Consider the following 22,479-nt stretch of genomic DNA (forward strand, 5'->3'; position numbering starts at 1 on the left):
CTAAGAACATACTTTGGCCCAGGCGGGGTGGCTCATGCCTGTAATCGAGCACTTTGGGAGGCCGAGATGGGCAGATCACCCTGAGGTCAGGAGTTCGAGAACAGCCTGGCCAACATAGTGAAACCCCGTCTCTACTAAAAATACAAAAAAAATTAGTTGGGCGTGGTGGTGGGTGCCTGTAATCCCAGCTACTCAGGAGACTGAGACAGGAGAATTGCTTCAACCTGGGAGGCGGAGGTTGCAGTGAGCCAAGGTCACACCACTGCAGTCCAGCAGTGGGTCAAAAAAAAAAAAAAAGAAAGAAAGAAAAGAAAAAAGAACATACTTTGAATAAATTTAAAATTGATTATGCATAACCAGGCCAATCTGGAACACATCTTCACTTTCAAAGATTAGGTGGCCCCAAGAAATGGTGCTAACAGACAGATGAGAAGCAAAGAGCACGTTTAAAGGCTAGGGTTTAGTCGCATTACCCCAGATTTGGTGCAGTACAATAAAAACAAACTTTATATCTTAGAAATTTGTCTTGTCACAGACACATGACATTTATCTCCATGCCTTAATGAATGCCTTATAAAGTAAAGCAGTGCCCCACTGGATAAGACACGAAAGCCAAGAGAAAAGATGAGTAGCAACTTGTAATAACACAGGATGTAGTTTCTAATAAAATTTGTATATCAGAACAGCCAAATTTCCCTTGTAGAAAGGGAAACAATTTTTCTAAAAGTATCATAGATATTAATACAGAATGCTTGAAATACCTTGAAAATCACAACAATAGAAACCTCTCCCAAATCTAACCACCTAAAATTAACTATTGTTAATTCTTTGGATTATTTTCCTTCAAGTTTTTTTCTTTATAGGTATATTCTTTTAAGTACATTTTTAAGTTAATGTATATATTGTTCTAACCTGTTTTTTATATTAATATGTCATGGATATTTTGTCATGTTCATAAATACTCTTCCATAGCATAATTTTTCATTGCTGCACACATTTCCATCATATAGACTAACCCACAGGCTAACCAATCCCCATTGTTTTAATTTTTTTAATGCAAACAGAAGTGTTGTAGTGTGCATAATAAAGAAAGGATGATCTCATATCTCCCTCCTGTTTTTCTCAGGTTTTGGAGCCCTCTCTTAAGTCAGAAGTCTGCCCTAATAATCTTCTGAGTGTCATCTCAGGACCTCGGTTACACTCATGGCACAATGGCCAACTTTCAGGAGCACCTGAGCTGCTCCTCTCCTCCACACTTACCCTTCAGTGAAAGCAAAGCCTTCAATGGACTACAAGATGAACTCACAGCCATGGGGAACCACCCTTCTCCCAAGCTCGAGGACCAGCAGGAAAAGGGGATGGCACGAACAGAGCTAGTCGAGAGCGTGAACAGCCCCATCACCACAACAGTGTTGACAAGCGTAAGTGAGGATTCCAGGGACCAGTTTGAGAACAGCGTTCTTCAGCTAAGGGAACATGATGAATCAGAGATGGTGGTGTCTCAGGGGAACAGCAACACAGTGGATGGAGAGAGCACGAGCGGAACCGAAGACATCAAGATTCAGTTCAGCAGGTCAGGCAGTGGCAGTGGTGGGTTCCTTGAAGGACTCTTCGGCTGCTTAAGGCCTGTATGGAATATCATTGGGAAGGCATATTCCACTGACTACAAATTGCAGCAGCAAGGTAAGCTAGAGTATGGACTTCGAAGATAATTCTGGCATAAACACATAAACACTGCATCACGACCACCATCACCACCATCAGCTGGGTAACCTGCGACCTTGGGGCAAATGAAAGAACTAGTGCCAGATGAATACCCCATTTCAGTTTCCAGCAGACCTGCTGAAGGGAAGAGATTCACATTTGGTGGGTCGTTTTTGGTGGTGGCCCATCTTTTTGTGGTCCGTGGTGTCTAAAGAACAGTACATATAAAACAATCCATGGGATTATAAGAAAACATGAGAGCTCCTGTTTAATTTATCTCATCCTTTAAAATTTCTATTTTCATACATTGTCAGATGTATTTCATATTTTAATATAGTTTGCAGATATATAACATGTAAAGAAATCATGCAGTGGCTACATATTTTAAAATTTTTACCAGATGCTGTGGCTCACACTTGTAGTCTCAGCACTTTGGGAGGCTGAAGTGGGTGGATCACTTGAGGTCAGGAGTTTGAGACCAACCTGGCCAACATGGAGAAACCCCGTCTCTACTAAAAATACAAAAGTTAGCCAGACATGGTAGCACACACCTGTAGTCCCAGCTACTTGGGAGGCTGAGGCACAATAATTGCTTGAGCCCAGCAGAGGTTGCAGTGAGCCGAGATTGTGCCACTGCACTCCAGCCTGGGCAGCAGAGTGAGACTCTGTCTCAAAAAAAAAAAATTAAGTTTTTAACTCCCATCATTGTGTAACAATATATTCATATATTCTAATTCAAATACCAGTATTATACTTCTGAGGCCCTGGTGTTCTTTATAACCTCATTTTTTAAAACTTTTATTTTAGGTTCAGGGACACATGCGCAGGTTTGTTATATAGGTAAACTGGTGTCATGGGGATTTACTGCACAGATTATTTCATCACTCAGTACCCAATAGTTATTTTATCTGATCCTCTTTCTCCTCCCACCCTCCACCCTCAAGTAGGCCCCAGTGTGTGTTGTTCCCCTCTGTATGCCCATATGCTCTTATCATTTAGCTCCTCTTTATAAGTGAGAACATGTGATATTTGGTTTTCTGTTCCTACGTTAGTTTGCTAAGGACAGTGGCCTCTGGCACCATCCATGTTCTTACCAAGGACATGATTTTGTATAACCTCATTAATGTTTTCCAAAAGAACTTTTTTTTTCTGATAACAAAAGTAATATATATGAAATTTGGAAAATACAGGTAAGTTCCAAAAATTTTTAAAAATAATCTATGATCCTCCACCTCCTGAGAATATCCATTCATGTTTTCATTATATATTGTTAGTCTATTTGTGTATGTGTGTGTCTATACTTTTTAGAAATGGAGTCATACTGCATTAATCTGTGTTCACACTGTTATAGAGAACTACCTGAGATTGAGTAATTTATGAAGAAAAAAGGTTTAATGGACCCACAGTTCTGCAGGCTTAACAGGAGGCGTGGCTAGGAGACTTCAGGAAACTTAGGATCATGGCAGAAGGCGAAGGGGAAACAAGCAGGTCTTACCATGGCAGAGCAGGAGAGAGAAGGGGTAAGAGCCACACATTTTCAAACAAACCGTGAGAACTCACTCACTATCACAAGAACAGCAAAGGGGAAATCCGCCCCATGATCCAATCACCTCCCACCAGGCGCCTCCCCTGACACGTGGGGATTACAATTCAAGATGAGATTTGGGTGGACACACAGAGCTGAACCATATCACGTACTGTTCTGAAATTTTTTTTTAACTTCACATTGTGAACATTTTCCATGTCTTAAGTGTAATTCTTCACCATCATCTTTAATGGCTGTGTAATATTAAATTGTGATTGTGCCAAGATTTTTAAACAACCCCCTATTGCTCAACATTAATTTGTTTGCATTTTTAGTTATTACAAGCCATACTGCAATGAACATTTGTCTAGTACTTTACTTTTGCATATATCTTTGATTAGTTATTAGGATAAATTCCTAGGAGAGAAATAGTTGAGTTAAAAGATGTGTTGTTTAAGACTTTTTATACATATCTTTGTAGCCTTATGTAAATGACTAAATTTGTATGAGTTCTCTCATCAAGAAATTCTGGAAAGAAAAAATATGGACCAAAAATGAGATTCTATTTATTTTACAACTGAATTTTAGACTCTGGGACCCTCCCCTAAAAGTCTGTGCATGACTTTTAGTCAAGACTGTTGACAGCTTTTCCACAACGGCCAGTAGACTTCAGTTGCCATTAACCACTTTTCTCATGTATTTTATTTCCCGTTTCTGCAATACATTCTCTTAAACCAAATGCCAGCTCCTCCGCTATACCTGTTTTCCATAAGTATATTGGGATTTACTGGCATTTCTCTCACTTCTAGGTCGTTTTCAGGATTTGTCAACCGTATTATCTATTCTTGCTCCACGCAGAAATTCTTTGTCAGTAACTGAAGTCTACTGGCTGTTGTGGAAAAGCTGTCAACAGTCTTGACTAAAAGACATGAACAGACTTTTAGGGGAGGGTCCCAGAGTCTAAAATTCAGTTATAAAAAAAAAATAGAATCTCATTTTTGGTCCATATGTTTTCTTTCCAGATTTTCTCGATGAGAGAACTCATACCTTTCTCGCTCTCTTTCATGTAGACTCTGATACTCTATATGTTCTGCTTTCATTTTCCCGCCACCTCCTGGCCCCCATTATTTTCAAGGTTTTAAAGAAACTCAGTTGCTTCTTGCTACCAGCATTATTATGTTTTAAATTGGAAATAAACATAAGCAGGAAAATAAAATAAAGAGGAAAATAAACATCACCTGTCCTTCTACAATCCAGAGATAACCATTCCTACTTTTTCTTTTTTTTTGAGATGGAGTCTTACTCTGTCTCCCAGGCTGGAGTGCGATGGTGCAATCCCAGCTCACTGCAACCTCCGCCTCCTGGGTTCAAGCAATTCTCCTGCATCAGCCTCCCGAGTAGCTGAGATTACAGGGACGCGTTACTACGCCTGACTAATTTTTGTATTTTTAGTGGAGGCGGGGTTTCGCCATGTTGGCCAGGCTGGTCTCAAACTCCTGACCTCAGGTGATCCACCCACCTCAGCCTCCCAAAGTCCTGGGATAGCAGGCATGAGCCACTGCGTCCAACCCTAATTTGTTATTTTTTTTTTCAAAGTTCTCTGTTCTTTCGTTGGATGCAAAACCCACTGATAGCTGCATATGTGATCAACTACAGTTGGTTTTTAGGGTCTCCACTTGTCCAGTCTCAGACTTACTTTTGGTGATAACTTGAAGATCTCAGGATCCAAGTGCATCATGGAAGTTGAGACTCAGAATGAGGGGTGATACACCCATTCCCTATGTTTGTCAAAAGGAGGTTTTAAAATTTTTTATTTTTCTGCATAGTAATATTTAATTTGTGTTCCAACTGATTATGTGACTTTCAAAAAGGTTTATTTCAGAAATAAGTAAGAAACAGGCCTGGTCAGCTTAAGATTCTGACGCAGGCACAGCAGGTGCCTAGCCCTTCAGTAGACTGCAGGACATCCTGCTGAGGGTTGGTGTTGCTGTGCACCATGAAAGAATTTTGCTAGCCAGAAACTAGCAAATTTCCTTGTCAGGTCTGGGATCAGGGAGCTAATCTTTAACCCTGTGTTGCAGTCAACCAAAGGATAACACGTGTCACAGGCCTGTCCCTATGTTTGGTACTTAGGAGAAAATTTCACTGAATTTTTAAGAATTTTTAATGATGTCCTCACTTCCCTTTGAGTATGTTGATAGTGAGCCCAGGTAAGATAGCATGTAATTTAAACCTTTTATTGCCAGATAGTTTCCAGTCTCAAGCAAGTACTGTCATAGCCATGTCTGAATAAACAAAAGAGAACCGTTGGCTTAAAGGGGGTCGACATGTGGCTTTTTCTCAGTCCTAAGGAACCTGGAGGATATTGGAATTAAGATATAGTCACTGGGGAATAAAATAGAAGAGAAATGCTGGGGAAGAGTATCAGTGGGACAAACATAAAAGCAGCAAAAAGTTTGGAACTAACCCTAGAGAGAGTGTCATCAGTTCTTCGTTATTCTGAGATTAGTTATCCCGCTCCTCAGTTATCTAGGCCCCTAATTTTGTGCACCCATAACACCAATTTCCTTTCTTCTGCCATCTTCCCATTTCTTAGCTCCCTGCTAGTTATTGACAGAGACTTTGAGACTGGGCAAAGAGTGCTACATTCATATCAATTGATTTTACTTCTGATAATTAGTTTCAACAAAAAGATTGATGGAAACACTGTCGAAGCATTACTTCCCTTATTTTACACTCTGTGTTCTTTTATTACCAGTGCTATCCACTTTATTTTTCTATGGATAATCAAGACTTGGCTGAACGTAGTTGAATAGCACAGGCATGAGGTAGAGGTTGGTAGAGGAGAATTTTATTTTTTACTGCAATACCGGGAATACTTTGTATGTGAGTGCCAAATACATTTGTATTTTAGTGATAAATCTGTTTATCATCCTATAAAAATACTAATAGGCATTATTTCCAAAAATGATATGGTGAGTTACAATGTCAGTATCATAAAGTAACATGAAAAGGATTTTTTTAAACAAATGATTTTGGAATCATTAAATAGCAATGCAGAAAAAGAATAGTTTATATCTGTCTTCATCCCATGCATCAAAATAAGCTTCAGATGAATGTAAAGATTAAATTCTTAAAAATCAACTGTAGATAACTTTTAGAAGATAGACTAGGCAGTGAAAGAAATTTCAAAGGAAATAAAAGACAACAATATAGAATACATTGTTCAAAAATAATAAAGGAAAAAAGCTCATAAAAATATTCTCATTCATATCAAAGAAATATAGAAGGAGCTTCTTCAAGTTCATGAGAACTATGGAAGCCTAACAGATAAATGAACAAAGGGGTATTGACAATTCATACAAAGCAGATGTGAGTATTAAACAAATGTGGAGAAAATATTCCACATCACTGGCAATTAAACTAGTGCAAAGTTATAAAACACTATTTTATACCTAATTAAAATAGAACCAAAAAATCATTGCTAACGCTTACCGCCAACATGTTCGTACTTTGCTACTGTGAGCAAAAACCATCAAAATCCTTTTGGATAGAATTTGGAATGTGTGTATTCCTAGAGCCGAATTTCTTAGGACAGGGAAACTGTCCTCTTTAACCTAGGGACCGAATCTGGGGAAATACGCAGAAAAGGTAGGAAGGTACAGAACAACTATGAGAACTTATAATAAAAATAGTGACTACATGAAGGATACATAATACGTGAGAAGGTAGAAAAGAATTAGACGTCGCCTGTAATTTGTACATAGCTGTAAACATGAACAAAAACTAAGAGGGAAAATGACAAGTGGGTGTGGGATGAGCTTTCAGATAAAATGTGTGTTTTTCTGACTTTTCTGATTTTTTTCTAATGTTTCCAAAGTTTAACAGTAACTAAAGATTGAATAAATAGGGGGAAAGAGACACCCAAACATTTGTCTAATTTTAGTAGTTATTTTATTAAAAATTAGGGTAATTTGGGCTTGTATAAAGTTGTTCAAAGACAGACTTCTCAGTTATGTTCTTGCCCCAGAGTCCAGCAATAATACTTTATTCAGCACCCCCAGAATGGTCAAAATGACAGTTTTTAATTTGTCCCTGGACCCCTAATGAGGAAAATTCTCTTACAATATGCCATCAGTATCTGTGTACCATGTGTGCTGCATGGATGAGCCCATGGAGGTGAAAGTGAGATTTCATGAGGTGTTTATTAATACTTGTCTAGAAACCCTAAAGATATTTAAAATAGCCAAGGCTATCACTTGCTGTTTCCTCCCAAATCTCACTTGGTATCATGTGTGCCTTGGGTGATTTTAAATTTGTCAGCTATTTGTGTTTTCGAGATATTTGCTTTTATCTAGCATTTTTTCAATTTCAGTAGAAGAGAAACCTTTAATGCTGCTCATATCAAGAGAGTGGGATGAAAGCCATGGCATAAACCATCTCATTTTACATATTTTTTGCTCTACATAGTTATATTTTGAAGGTTACGTTTTAGCAATTGTAATGAGAAAACATTGTATTTAGAATCTACGGAACTCCTTTTCGAAAATTAGAGAGGAGGGGAATGTAGCTCGCTTCTAGAGGCAGACGAACTCTCTGCTCTGATTCATCAGTAGTGGACGGTGAGTTGATTTGCTTTCAAGACCAGAGTATCTTTGAAGCTAACTCAACACTACTTTGTTCCATGTTCTGCAAACAGTAGCGTTTGAGTGATCTGAGGAGAATCTCTCATGACCTTTCACACTGTCACCATTCTTCTCGCTCTGTGGGGCTCCCAGCTCTTTGATAGTTATTTCTTACCTGTGCTAATACCTTGGTAAGAAGAGGGAAAGGAGAAGGATCAATGGATTACATTCTTGTTCTGAAAGTTTCATGAGATTAAAGCACATATTGATTGAATTTTTGAAGTGCTTTTTTTAAAATAGCATTTTATTCATTATAAAAGTGATATAGGCTTATGGTAAAAATAATTTTTAAGACGGAAAAGAATGAAGTAATATAATATGAAGCACTAATAATGCCACCACTTAGAAATGACCCTTCTTAAATTTCTGATGCAAAAAAATTCAAACTCTAAGGAAAAGAGAAACTTGAAAATACTGCAGCTATATGAGTGAGCATATCATGACTAATGACTAATGGTCTTCTGAATTACTTCGTGAGAGGCAATGTCATATAGGAGAGAACGCACTCTTCCTAAAAGTGGCCAATTCTGGGGTTCTGGGCCCAGTTCTACCACTTATCAGCTATATGATTTTAGGATAATTTATTTAACCACCCTATGCCTTAGTTTTTTTCATCTTTAAATAACTATAATAAGGCCCTACCTGTAGGGTTATTGTAAAGATTGAATACATGATGTATGTAAAGCACTATGCTAGTGTATGGCATATCGCAAGTACTCAGCAAAAGGTAAATATTAATGTAAGTAGTATGCATAATGAAGTTTTAATGAGCATCATTAAAATTTAATTAGCAGCCGGGCACAGTGGCTCACACCTGTAATCTCAGCACTTTGGGAGGCCAAGGTGAGTGAATCACCTGAGGTCACAAGTTTGAGACCAGCCTGACCAACATGGTGAAACCCGTCTCTACTAAAAAAGAAAAAATTAGCCAGGCATGGCAACAGGCACCTGTAATCCCAGCTACTTGGGAGGCTGAGGCAGGAGAATCACTTGAACCTGGGAGGTGGAGATGGCAGTCAGCCAAGATTGCACCATTGCACTCCAGCCTGGGCAACAGAGTAAGACTGTCAAAAAAAAAAATCATTAGCAAAGATTCACTGAGCAGCTACACTAGAAATTCAAAGAGGAATAAAATAACACCTATAGTGGGTGATGGGGTAGGGATAGTTGCATAGAGGCGGATGGGTAAATTGACTGACGTGCAAGCTTAAGGTGAGGAGGTAGGGCTGCAGGAGTGGTGGGATATGTGTTTGGAGGAAGGTATATTAGAGACCTCTGCTCTGCTTTATTTCAGTGGCTAAAAATGGATACAAACTAATGTGTATGCATATTTGATCCAGTTCCAAGGCACATAGGAAGGTTCTATCCTTTGGTGGGAGACAGAGGGTAAGGGTCGTCCTGGGTGATGATGAAGTTGGTACTTTCAGGATGGCCTTGTAGAGTGGTGGTCCCTTCTGAGGTCTCTTCAAGCTTATTTCTTGCTTGTGTGCCTAGATACTTGGGAAGTGCCATTTGAGGAGATCTCAGAGCTACAGTGGCTGGGTAGTGGAGCCCAAGGAGCTGTCTTCTTGGGCAAATTCCGAGCGGAAGAGGTGGCCATCAAGAAAGTGAGAGAACAGAATGAGACGGATATCAAGCATTTGAGGAAGTTGAAGCACCCTAACATCATCGCATTCAAGTAGGTCAAGGCTTTTTTTTTTTTTTTTTTAAGAAGTAGAGCTATTTTCTTTCCCCCAGTATATACACACACGTTTCTGGTTTGAGAGATATTTCAAAAGCATTCTCTAGACTTAGCACTATGCTAGATGCTTTGGGAGGATACCAAGGAACTATTAAATTGGAGTTGTGTCCTCAGGCATCTTATAATCTAGCAGTTCATTTTGCCTAAATATGTGCTGCTTGGGAGGGGCATGGACATGGGGCAGGAAGGGACAATGTCAGCTCCTGCCAAGCAGTCAGATCTGCTGCATCAACCTCACTTATGATGGGACGACAGAGGCTCCTTCAGTATGACATGAACAGCCTAAAATTAACTTAAGAAAACAAAGTTGGCCAAGCACGGTGGCTCATGCCTGTAATCCCAGCACTTTGGGAGACCAAGGCAGGCAGATCACTTGAGCCCAGGAGTTAGAGACCAGCCTGGACAACATAGTGGGACCCTGTCTTTACAAAAAGTGAAGATGAGCTGAGTGCGGTAGCACAGGCCTGTAGTCCTAGCTGCTTAAGAGGCTGAGGCGGGAGGACTGCTTGAGTCCGGGAGGTTGAGGCTACATTGAGCCATGTTCATGCTACTGCCCTCCAGCCTAGGTGACAGAGTGAGACCCTCTCAAAAAAGAAAAAAAAGAAAGAAAGTAAACAAAAGCAACATCTGAAGTAATCAAAGAACAATCAATCCTTGTGTAGTAGATACATATTTTGTATCAGATTCTGTTAGCATCCCTTCTTGAACATTAACTTGTAACAGCAGGTACCTTTAGAGTATAGCCTCTGGTGTTTCTAGAGTCCCTTTCAAATAATATCAAACATTCAGCTTTCTTAACCTAATGATTGTCGAGTTATTGATAGTAAGTTGTATGTTATATTCATTTCACAAAGTGATTGTTTTCAAGAGTCTGTGAACATATCTTTCTAGTCTAGACAATTCTTTTCATAATATTGACGGGGATCCCTAACAGAAGGAGAGTCAAAGTTTAAATTGTGGAAGTGCTGAGCTCTAAAATAGATACGATCTCTTCTGCCTGAACCTTTTCCTTGAGTTCCGTCCTTTGTTGGCCTTTGAATGTTGCCCTAGGCTTAAACAAATAAATGGCAAGTGGCTTTAGAGGAAAGAAGGTGAAGAACAGGAAAAGTATCTTTAGGTAGGATGAAAGTTTAGAAACTAGAGCTTCGTGGTATATTTGATATGCATTTCGCATTCCTGGAAAGTAGTATGACCAATGAGGCTGCAGCTAAAAGTGGAATAATTTACAAATTCCCCTCCTAAACTAGGCGGAACTTCTCCCAGCCTCAAAAGGGGTCCTTCACTGATAAAAGTCTGATTACAAAGCTAAAGATGTCATGTCATAAGTCTTCACTGGAATCAAATCCACAAAGGAAGGAAGGTAAATCTTGGGTACAGGTTTTGTAGAGTGGGTTTAAATGAGTACTGAGGTTGAGTTTTGATTCCCAAACAAGACCCCTTATGGAAAGGGAGAGACGTGTAAAAAAAAAAAAAAGAAAAAAGAAAAAGAGAAGCATTCAACCAGGACATAAGAGACCGAAACAAGTTCTGGGATTCAGTTCCTTGTGGAAGGGACATTCATGCAGAGGCCACGAGAGAGCTTCAGTTGCTGCAGTAATTCTATCTTTGGCCGCCCTCATAGGGCCAGGAGGATGTGTGACTGACATGAAATGCTGCAGAGACCAATTATCATCCTTCCAAAGAGGATACATTTCAAAAGACAACAGGGAGATCATTTTAAGCAGACAGACTTAACGGAGACCCTCTTCTTTCTTTCCTTCATTTCCCCACACAGATGATCATTGCTTCCAGTAGGCCACATCCTCCTAAATGGAGGGAAGGGTCAAAAGCTTTTGAACTTAGATCACTCGGACACTGGGTTTGAGACACAGAATGTTCTGTAGATGAGTATGGCTTTTGTCCTCTTGAAGTGATTTAGGCTGTGTGTGGCAGGTAAGAGGGCTTTCCAGCGGGATACCCTGGGTCACTGTAGGACGGTGTTACGAGCAGCTTTATTTTTACCTCCTTTCTTTTGCTTCTCTCTCTTTCTTCCTGTCTTTTTCCCACCTCACCCTTCTGACTCTCCTACCTGCATATTCAGTTTTCAGCATTGCCCTGCTAGTGCCCAGCTCTGTAGGCTGAAGATACTTGAATAGTCTTTACCTCTACGTGGAAAACAATAGCGAGACTGTGCTCGCGGCCATTGTGCAGTGTTGTGTTTGCAGCCATCTGTGCCATGTGTTGCTTGGCCAATGAATCCCATTCAGGACTGTCTGGAAGATACGAGGGCATGATTAGATTTTAGAACATCCCTCTGGATGCTGATTTCTGTGCTTACAGCTTCTTTTGAAGTTAATATAAAACACATACAGGAAGGGGGAGTACAAGATAAGAATACTATATTCTTTTTACATCCAATTTTTTTGTTAATCTTTTAAGAAAACTCAACCTGACTGTTCCTAATGGAATTCAGTGGCAAGTGGAAGAAAAGGTAGCAATTAGAAGTGATTATAGAGGTACTATTTATAGCTACTAAGGAACCTTGTCATAGTACAGAGCTGATGGAATGATTGCTTCTCATTCGTCAGTCAAGAGAGATGAAAGGTGCATAACATATCACTGTTAGACCGTTTCTCTGTGTACCAAGTTAAAACATAGTTGAATAGGAGGCTGAGTACCTTCAAAAAATGTTATGTTAGGGCCGGGCGTGGTGGTTCATGACTGTAATCCCAGCACTTTGGGAGGCCAAGGCAGGTGGATCACAAGGTCAGTCTTCACTAGCTAACACAGTGAAACGCCATCTCTATTAAAAAGACAAAAAATTAGCTGAGTGTGGCAGCATGCGCCTGTAATCCCAGCTACTCAGGAGGCTAAGACATCAAGAATTACTTGAACCTGGGAGGTGGAGGTTGCAGTGAGCCAAGATCGCACGACTGCACTCCAGTCTGGGCGACAGAGCAAGACTCCATCATACACAAAAATTTTTTTTAATTTAAAAAAGTTTATGTTGATATTCTTAGGCATATTACATTGTACCTGCCATATTTATTAGTTCTCTGTAATGATAATTAATCATTTATTTGTAACTGCCAGACACTTGTGCTTCACCAAGCTTTCCTAGGAAACATATGACCAGAACTTGAAAAAAAAATTATTAAAAATCAAGACAAGAATTCTTTGTAGCTTAGAAAATGATAGGAAAGTAATAGCTTTGTGGCATTGACAGGCACAGCAGGCCAGGGGAAAATGAGGACTAATTATACTTCTCCATAACCTGCTATTGTTATAAGATCATCATCACCTTCATATGATTGGTGCCTTAAGCCGCGACCTTTAAATTCTTTCATCACTTACAGCAGCTGAAGAGATAGGGCATGGGTTGGTAGCTGGCTGAAGACTTTAACTGGATGTCTTATAGATACTCTTAACTTCTCTAGAAAGTTTCACAGGAAGGCACGTATACCCATAAGAGATAGAACATAGAGAATTGCATATAATAATTTTTCTTCTCATCCTGAGAACAAAACTGTGAAATGGAGTTACTATGATCATTCCCTCTTTTATAAGATAATGGTGTTAACACAGGAATCCCTAATGTGCTTGTCTAAACAGAAGTTTAAAAGCTAAAAGAGAGGCAGTATTGTACAGTGAGCGGAGAGGGCACGGACTTTCAAATTAGGCAGACTGAGTTTGAATCCCAGCTCTGTCATTTTTTAGTTGTATGATCTAGTTGTGATTAGGACAAGTCACTTTCTCACTCTGAGCCTTACTTGTAAAAATGGAAAAGGTAATATCTATCTTACAGTGGTTTGGGGCAGATTAAATAAGACTAATAAACATGGAAATGTCCCTGAAAAATAGAAGAGGTTCTTTCATGTTAGTATCCTTCCTCCTCCTCCATGCCTCTGCACATGTGCTTTGAAGGCCTTTTTAGTTAAGAAGGTTGAGGTGAAGTTAACAAACACTTATTAAAGACTTGCTGTGAACCTCTAGGCCTTGTGGTAGAGAGAAAAGAACTTGAAGACCTTTGCCCTCAAGGAGCCTATAATCTATATGCAGAGAGAAAAATTGCATATGAAGAACTAGTGGCTGTTGTATATCATAGGAATTTAAAGAAGAGAAAGATCTTTTTGGATTGGAATAAGCAGGAAAGGTTTCATGGATGATGTAGGAATTGATGCAAATATAGGCTACATAGAGATATAATATGTTGTATAAGCTGGATGTGGTGGCTCATACCTATAATCCCAGCACTTTGGGAGGCCAAGACGGGTGGATCACTTGAGTACAGGAGTTTGAGACCAGCCTGGCTAACATGGTGAAACCCCATCTCTACTAAAAATACAAAGATTGGCCGAGCATGGTGGTGCTCACCTGTAATCCCAGCTACTTGGGAGGCTGAGGCAGGAGAATCGCTTGGGCCTGGGAGGCGGAGGTTGCACCATTGCACACTCCACCCTGGACAACAGAGTGAGACTCTGTCTTAAAAAAAAAAAAAAAGTTGTGTAATATTTTTCGGATTCTTTTGTGATTCAGAAGCATGACTGGGTGTCCACACTCACAGGTGAGAAGTGCCCCCTCCAACCTTGTTATGACGTCAGCACATTACCTGTCTGACATTAAAAAAAAGAAATGTTTTTCAAAGATTATGTAAGACAGAAAAATGACTTGTCTTTGGGTCATCAATCTAGTTAGTTATTTCTAATTTGAGTAATTAAAAAGTCAGCAAATAAAAATAGAAGTTTTTGTCTGAATTATCTTTCTGTACACTACATATAAAACCCTCTAACTTTAAAAGAAAGAAATTTTAAATTATTCTTTTTTTTCTTTTTTCTTTTTTTCTGAGATAGAGTCTCACTCTGCTGCCCAGACTGGAATGTAGTGGCACAATCTTGGCTCACTGCAACCTCCTCCTCCCAGACTCAAGCGATTCTCATGCCTCAGCCTCCCAAGTAGCTGGGATTGGAGGCGTGCACCACCACGCACAGCTAATTTTTGTATTTTTAGTAGAGAAGTGATTTTACCATGTTGGCCAGGCTGGTCTCAAACTCTTGACCTTAGTGATCCACCTGCCTTGGCCTCCCAAAGTGCTGGGATTATAGGCATGAGCCACCGTGCCCAGCCAAATTATTCTTAATAATCTAAAACAACACAGTGTCCAGCCTACACAAACCTCAGAAAAGTGTGGAATTTGTCCCAGAATGGAAGGATCCCACAGAAAAGGCACCAGACACAGACAGCACAGCATATAGAGTGAACAAAGCAAACAAAAATTGTCTATGTGCATCATAGAGAAACCTGGGGACTAGAGAAGTTTTCGTGCTAATTTAAGAATCAGGAACTATTATCCATACACATTTTTTAAATAATTTGGGTATAGAATTGATTTTTATTAAATATTTTTAAAATATAAATATGTATACATGTATGTGTGTATTTATGTCCATGTTTGTGTTTTCTTGGAAGGGGTGTGTGTACTCAGGCCCCATGTTACTGTATCATCATGGAATACTGTGCCCATGGACAACTCTATGAGGTCTTGCGAGCTGGCAGGAAGATCACGCCTCGATTGCTGGTAGACTGGTCCACAGGAATTGCAAGTGGAATGAATTATTTGCACCTCCATAAAATTATTCATCGTGATCTCAAATCACCTAAGTGAGTTCTGGAGCTAACGTTTCAGCTATTTTGTTTTGTTATTTGGAAATAAAGCATTTTTATCAACCACAGTTGAAGTTTTCTGACATCATACCTTTAGTTCAGTTTCAGTCAGCACAGTGGGTAATTCTGTTTATGTGTCTCTTAGATTACCGTTGACATACCTGCTTATCTGTATGGCAGATATGTCCAGGTACCTGAAACCACTTTTCCCTTTTTGTTGCTTTTAAATCATTACAATTGTGAAAAAAAAAATTATTATTATCTGAAGTATTTATCTTCTATCATTTCAGATAATTAATGCCAGACCTTCCCACTGGAAGGCTAAATTTGTTGTTTTCCGTGTGTTCAAAAACCTTTTTAAACTGAGTTTCAGAAATGTATACAACAGGATAAAATGGATGAATAAGAACCAAGCCAGCTGGGTGCAGTGGCTCACACCTGTAATCCCAGCACTTTGGGAGGCCAAGGTGGGTGGATCACTTGAAGTCAGGAGTTCGAGACCAGCCTGACCGACATGGTGAAACCCCGTCTCTACTAAAAATACAATAAAGTAGCTGGGCATCGTGGCAGGTACCTGTAGTCCCAGCTACTTGGGAGGCTGAGGCAGGAGAATTCCTTGAACCCGGGAGGTGGAGGTTGCAGTGAGCTAAGATTGCACCACTGCACTCCAGCCTGGGTGACAGAGCAAGACTGTCTAAAAAAGAAAGAAAGAAAAGAAAGAAACAGAGGCAAAGGAAAGTAAAAACACTAGAACTAAAAATTATTCACAAATTATATGGAATAAGATTCTGCAGATGTGGACTACAGATTTGGCTTTGAGCTTCTAGTGTCTAAGCAAAGGAAGAAATAAACAGTTATAAGGTTCACAATGGCCATAGGAAAAATAAACCCTGGCTATGTAAGAGAAGCAGAGCTGTTTCTAGCAACCTCTGTTTTCAAAATGATTCCTTGGCCACTGATCACTTTAATACGAGTGTTTAGTTACTTCCCCAAATTGCATGAAGAGAGAGATTGATAAAATGATTTATTTCAGTATAACTCCTATTTTAAAACATTATTTTTACTATTTATCATCACATTTTGGGTTCAATGAGTGGAGGATTAATCTCTTTTCAAAATATATTTGCAGCCTGGGCAATGTAGTGAAACCCCATCTCTACAAAAAATAAAAAATTTAGTCGGGCATGGTGGTATGAGCCTATAGTCCAAGCTACTCAGGAGGCTGAGGTGGGAGGATCACTTGAGCCTGGAAGGTCAAGGCTACAGTAAGCCATGATCACACCACTACATTCCAGCCTGCACAGTACAGCACAACCCCATCTCAAAAAAATAGTGAAAATAAATATATACATGTATATATTTATGTATTTATTTTCATTATTTTTATATGTGTATATATACATATATATGTATATATACGTATATATGTGTGTGTGTATATATATAGTGCTTTCATGGTTTATAATATTTTGAGGGGATTCATTATCACATCTTTGATCCTGGCAAAAACTGTGTGGGGTGTGTAACAAGTATTGTTATTCTTATTTTATATAAGGGAAACTAGAGCTTAGCCCAAAGTCATGGGGCTAGGACTTGACCCTAGAATTTCTGAGCCAAAGGCTACTGCATTCTGCCTCATTATGTGAAGGTCGGGGATCCACAATGGATCCTGCCTTTCCTCTATGGACGGTATACATCAGTCCTTCATTATAAACTTCAAACAGCCCTGATTTATACCATGATTCTCAGCATATTTATTATAGCGCTTAGTTGACTGAACAACCTCCTCCTTGCGTTACTTGCAAATAACCATGATTATGTGCTGTCCATTTCTTCTGACTGCACTCTTGCCCTGTTGCTTTTGCCATCCACTGCATGCATGTAAAGTGCATGAGCTACTTGAAGGCCCCTTTGAGTGGTCTCCTTTTCAACCAGCTCGCTCTCCTTGTGAATTAATCTTAGAGGGAAAGAGTCAGGAAGCCCTAGAACAGAGTAGTGTGTGGGTTACCCAGTACGCCTTTCCCTCTATCATCAATAACACTCCCAACTCCAGCAGCTTCGACTTCCTTGGGTTTCAAGCTGACTTTGGGAAGACAGAGAACAATCTGACGTGCTGTAACAAGAGATCTCATTACCTACATTAAGTCTGCAGGTACCGAGACCCCAACTTTGTCTCAGAGAAGATTTCAGAAAAGTTATTGTTATATTTCTCTAGTGTCCTCCCAAGTCCATTCTCTCTTGTCACACCAACTGAGGCAGAAAGGAAGTTCCTAGAAAAAGTTCTCTCTTTTAGAGGCTTATTGCCTACTCTCACTTTCATGGTGTATGATATCAATTCTCCAGTTGTCTCATATATTTCATAATAAGGCTGGAGGGCAGTGGCCCGATCTCAACTCACTGCAAACTCCGCCTCTCAGGTTCAAGTGATTCTCCTGTGTCGGCCTCCCAGTAGCTGGGGTTACAGGTGCCCGCCACGATTCCCAGCTAATTTTTGTATTTTTAATAGAGACAGGGTTTCACCATGTTGGCCAGGCTGGTCTCGAACTTGTGATCTCAGGTGATCTGCCCACCTTGCCATCCCAAAGTGCTGGGATTACAGGCGTGAGCCACCGCGCCCGGCCTCCTTATACATTTTCACTAACACTGGTAAATCAAAACTCCTAAGTTATATAAATTTTACATATTAGGTGCTAAATCAGGGCTTGGAGGATGGTATTCAAAAGCAATTGTAAGCTCTGAGCTATTTGGTAAATCGCCATTGGTGTTGCATGGTAAATGTGAAGGAATCCCTGGTTCAAATGGAGAAGCAAGGGGATAGAGTCGGAGGCTTTCTGTTTTTCAGCCTCCTCAATTCTGATGCTATTCAAGGATTAAGCCTCTTATCATTAAACATAGGTCCCTATGTCATTAAAGCCTCTGAAGCCCTAGCTCATTAACTTTCTGAAGTTCTGAACAGGTTATTTCAAGTGAATTCAATCTCATGCGTGAAGCTGTCAATTTGGCACCAGATCGTATTCATCTTTAAGGCTGGCACAAGCACTTTGCCTCAGGTCACGTTTCAGATAACTACTGTGACAAGTAAAACACAACAGGTGTGGAACTTACTTAAGCTTAGATTTATTTCTGCTTTTCCTTATCAGCACTAGTGAAATCCCTGCATATATATTAGCCTTTTAATGGAATGAATCCCAAATGTCACGGTCTCATTCATGATAGTAGTTGGCTATCATTTAAACAAGTGTTTTAAAAGAAGTGTTCTTTTTCGTGGGCTGGCTAAAGCCAGCAAGGATGGGACCCAATGTTTATTGGTAATGGTGCCTTATATATCTTATCTTATTTAATTCAAATGAAAATTCAATGAGATTGTTATTACAGGTCTATAATCCCTTAAACAAAACTCTTGAAGCAAGATGTTTTCAGAAAGGTGGTGCACTCCCTTAGACATCTAGTGAGGTCTGGAGCAGCACCCTAAAATCAACCACATTAACAAATCTGCAGCAAACCTATTGTATTCATTCAAAATGAGATTAAGAAAGTGAGTTTGCCTTACACATGTGAAAAAAATATAAACTGGTTGAGAATTTTTTGCATTTTCAAATTGTGGGTAAGACCTGAAGAGTCTCCATCTTACACATAAAACTGGCTTAGAAGAGTTAAGTAAGGCTGGGCACGGTGGCTCACACCTGTAATCCCAGCACTTTGGGAGGCGGAGGCGGGTGGATCGCCTGAGGTCGGGAGTTCAAGACCAGCCTGGCCAACATGGTGAGACCCCATCTCTATTAAAAATACAAAAATTAGCTGGGCATGGTGGTGGGTGCCTGTAATCCCAGCTGCTTGGGAGGCTGAGGCAGGAGTATCGCTTGAACCCAGGAGGCAAAGGTTGCAGTGAGCTGAGATCGAGCCATTGCACTCCAGCCTCGGTGACAAGAGCAAAAGTCTGTCTTGGAAAAATAAAAAGGAAGAGTTAAGTAACTTGGCAAAAATTACATAGCATGTGGAAGAGGCAGAGTAAGACAAGGTGTTAAAAACCCATCACGCTAAGCTGCCTCACAAGTATGAATGATGCTATTTCTATTCTATAGCCAGTGCCCCAGTAACATTGGAAACTGCTAACCGAATGCTGCATGATAGGAAGCAGCAAATAAAGTGTTCAGTTTCAGCCATTCAGCATCATGGTTTTCATTAGTACTAATGATCTGGATGTTTTCTTTATTTCTTGTTAAAGTGTTTTAGTGACCCACACAGACGCAGTAAAAATTTCAGATTTTGGTACGTCTAAGGAACTCAGTGATAAAAGTACCAAGATGTCATTTGCTGGCACAGTCGCATGGATGGCGCCAGAGGTGATACGAAATGAACCTGTCTCTGAAAAGGTGGATATATGGTGAGTGGTGCCATCTGTGCCAACTAAAAAGCCTGTTCCCACTTTTACCCTAGTAGCACTGTCTTCCTTCAGCACTTACTCTTCCAGAATATTCTTTAGCATTGCTCACTTTTGGTTGATTTCAGCCTCATATTATCTGAAGTGCTACCCAGAATGGTGATATATGGGGAGAAGGATTGGGGGAATTTGGGTGACTTATCTACTCAGTAAATCATCAGTTTGGGGGACCTCAGAGAATATGCTGAACTTTCTAGAAAACTGAAAGTTTACTTCAAATGATCATTTAGTATAGAAGTCTTTCTGAAATGTGTTACATAATTCCCATCTATTCTCAATGACTCAGGTCGCCATATCAATAATGTACTTTGCTGTGATACAGTTATGTTCTCTAGCCATGTTTGAGATGTAGGAGGTGGTTTTGGTCTTTCATTGAACCTATAGAGGCTGTTCAATAAAAAGGTTTCCTCTGAGCTTATAAGTCTTTTCTATTAACAGTATTTTCCCCTGTAATTGCTTTTCTTCTACCCCTAAAATTGGCAACTAGTAACTTTTAGGCTTAAAACCAAAATAATAGCACATGTCAAAATTGCAGTAAATAAGAGTAAATAAGGATAAAGTAGAACTGCGGGGTCATTTGTAATTTAGGTAATCATTACCAAATTACCTCCTTAGGGATTACTAATTAATGTTCTACCAGAAATATGTAAGAGTGTTTTCTCAGTCTCACCAACAAAATGTGCTAAACTCTTGGATTTTTGCCAATCGCATAGGTTAAAAAATAGTATCTTGGGTGCATTCCTCTTAGTATAAGTAACGCTATATATTTGTTCATATGTATAAGAGCCATTGTATTTTCTTATTTGTGAAGGACTCATAATCTTTGCTCAGTTTTCTGATCTTTACTCATAATTTATCAGAGTATTTTATGTATTAAGGAGATTGACATTTTGTGTACGTTGTAGATAGTTCACATTTTGTTATCTTGCTTCTGGTATTTTTTTTCCACGTCAGATTTTTAAAATACAGTTTAATTTCTCAATTTCTCCCTTTACAGCTTATAGATTTCATGGTTTCAAAAGTCTTTAACATGCTAAGATAATTTTTTAACTCCTTATTTTTAGATTTTTACGGTTTCATTTTTCTATTTAAATCTTTGATTCATGTGAAATTTATCTTAATTTATGGTGAGTTATAGATTTAATTTTTTTCCCATCTGTTCCAACAACATTTATTGACTAATGAATTTTTCCCTGCTGGCTTGTGATGTCACTTCTATCATACACTCAATTCCTAAATGTATTTGGTTTATTTCTGGATTTCTTGTTCAGTCCATTATTCTGGCTGTCTGTTCACACACTAGAGTTAATTATTCAGGTTTTAATTTCTGGTGGTGTTGATTACCCCACGTAGTTTTTTATTTTTTTATTTTTTATTTTTAGAGTTCTTCCAGATGTTTCTGTCTGTCTTGTAGCAGTAGTAGAATTTTTAACTGGGCATATGTACTAATTTGATTAAAATTAATAAAGAACTAAAATAAGAGTCAGTCTTTCTGAAACGTCTTCTGTACATGTTCCTGGCGCTACTCTAGGTCTTTCGGAGTGGTGCTTTGGGAGCTGCTGACAGGAGAGATCCCTTACAAAGATGTAGATTCTTCAGCCATTATCTGGGGTGTTGGAAGCAATAGCCTACACCTCCCAGTTCCTTCCACTTGCCCTGATGGATTCAAAATCCTTATGAAACAGACATGGTAAGAACATTGTCTCTAAAACCGTAGGGAGGTCTCTAATGTGTATTTGGAGTAAATCTCCTAGTATGGAAAGACGAGAAGCTTTGGAGTGGGAGAATCTTGGGTGCATATACTAGCTCTGACCTTTTCTATCTGTGCAATTTTGGGCATGTTATCCGAGTATCAGTTTTCTCATTTGTAAAATAGAGACAACACCAATTCATAGAGGTACTGTGTTGTAATTAATTAAAATTTAGAAATAAAGAACTTGGAATGATTATCTTGAAATAGTAGGCCTTAGTAAATGATAGCTATTATTTCTTTGCTAGTCCTAATGGGCTACTATTATATAGGTCACTGATCCTAGATTTCCATTTCATCATTAGAGGTATCTCATAATTACATTTTCCTTTTGCTCTTCAGTATATCAAACTTTTACTGCAGGGCAGCCAGGCACAGTGACTCACACCTGTAATCCCAACACTTTGGGAGGCCGAGATGGGAGGATCGCTTGAGGCCAGGAGTTCAAGAGCAGCCTAGCAACATAGCATCTCTAATTGTAAAACATAAAATATAAATTTAAAATTGTACTGCAGGGCAAAGCATGGTGACCCACACGCATAATCCCAACACTTTAGGAGGCCAAGGGAGGAGGATCACTTGAGTCCAGGAGTTTGAGATCAGCCTAGGCAACACAGTGAGAACCCCATCTCTAAAAATAATAATAATTTTTTTTTTTTGAGTAGGAGTCTCACTGTCGCCCAGGCTGGAGTGCAGTGGCATTTTCTTCGGCTCACTGCAACCTCTGCCTCCTGGGTTCAGGCAGTTCTCTTGCCTCGGCCTCCCTAGTAGTTGGGATTACAGGCACGCACCACCATGCCCGGCTAATTTTTGTATTTTTAGTAGAGACGGAGTTTCACCATATTGGCCAGGCTGTTTTCTTGACCAGGCTGGTCTAAACTCCTGACCTCATGATCCACCTGTCTTAGCCTCTCAAACTGCTAGGATTACAGGTATGAGCCACTGCACCCAGCCAAAATAAATTTTTAAAAATGTTAAAACTGTACTGAGATA

General features: G+C 39.5%; 1 protein-coding gene and 1 non-coding gene across 13 annotated transcripts in view; both read left to right on the forward strand.

Moving 5' to 3' along the window:
- The window catches only part of MAP3K13 (mitogen-activated protein kinase kinase kinase 13), a 195,493-nt gene that overhangs the window by 124,866 nt on the left and 48,148 nt on the right, over positions 1–22,479 (forward strand). For 10 of the 12 annotated variants that reach the window (XR_010338936.1, XM_064366888.1, XM_064366887.1 and 7 more), the window contains 5 exons: positions 1,127–1,683; positions 9,409–9,592; positions 15,101–15,292; positions 19,521–19,679; positions 21,268–21,426. Coding sequence is in view for 11 of the 12 variants with exons in the window: in XM_064366888.1 (XP_064222958.1) it covers positions 1,212–1,683; positions 9,409–9,592; positions 15,101–15,292; positions 19,521–19,679; positions 21,268–21,426 (1,166 nt within the window). In the remaining variant the exon portion in view is untranslated. Of the gene's footprint in view, positions 1–1,126; positions 1,684–3,085; positions 3,225–9,408; positions 9,593–15,100; positions 15,293–19,520; positions 19,680–21,267; positions 21,427–22,479 lie in introns of those variants that run through there. The other 2 variants (XM_064366893.1, XM_064366894.1) reach the window with 2 other exon arrangements.
- On the forward strand, positions 14,154–14,253 carry LOC135270866 (small nucleolar RNA U13). Its single transcript, XR_010339026.1, has one exon. It is a non-coding gene; the product is annotated as a small nucleolar RNA U13 (small nucleolar RNA).

Source organism: Aotus nancymaae, unplaced genomic scaffold (genome assembly GCF_030222135.1).
Source record: "Aotus nancymaae isolate 86718 unplaced genomic scaffold, 86718_ANA_hifiasm-v0.15.2.pri h1tg000067l, whole genome shotgun sequence".
Classification (NCBI taxonomy): Eukaryota; Metazoa; Chordata; class Mammalia; order Primates; family Aotidae; genus Aotus; species Aotus nancymaae.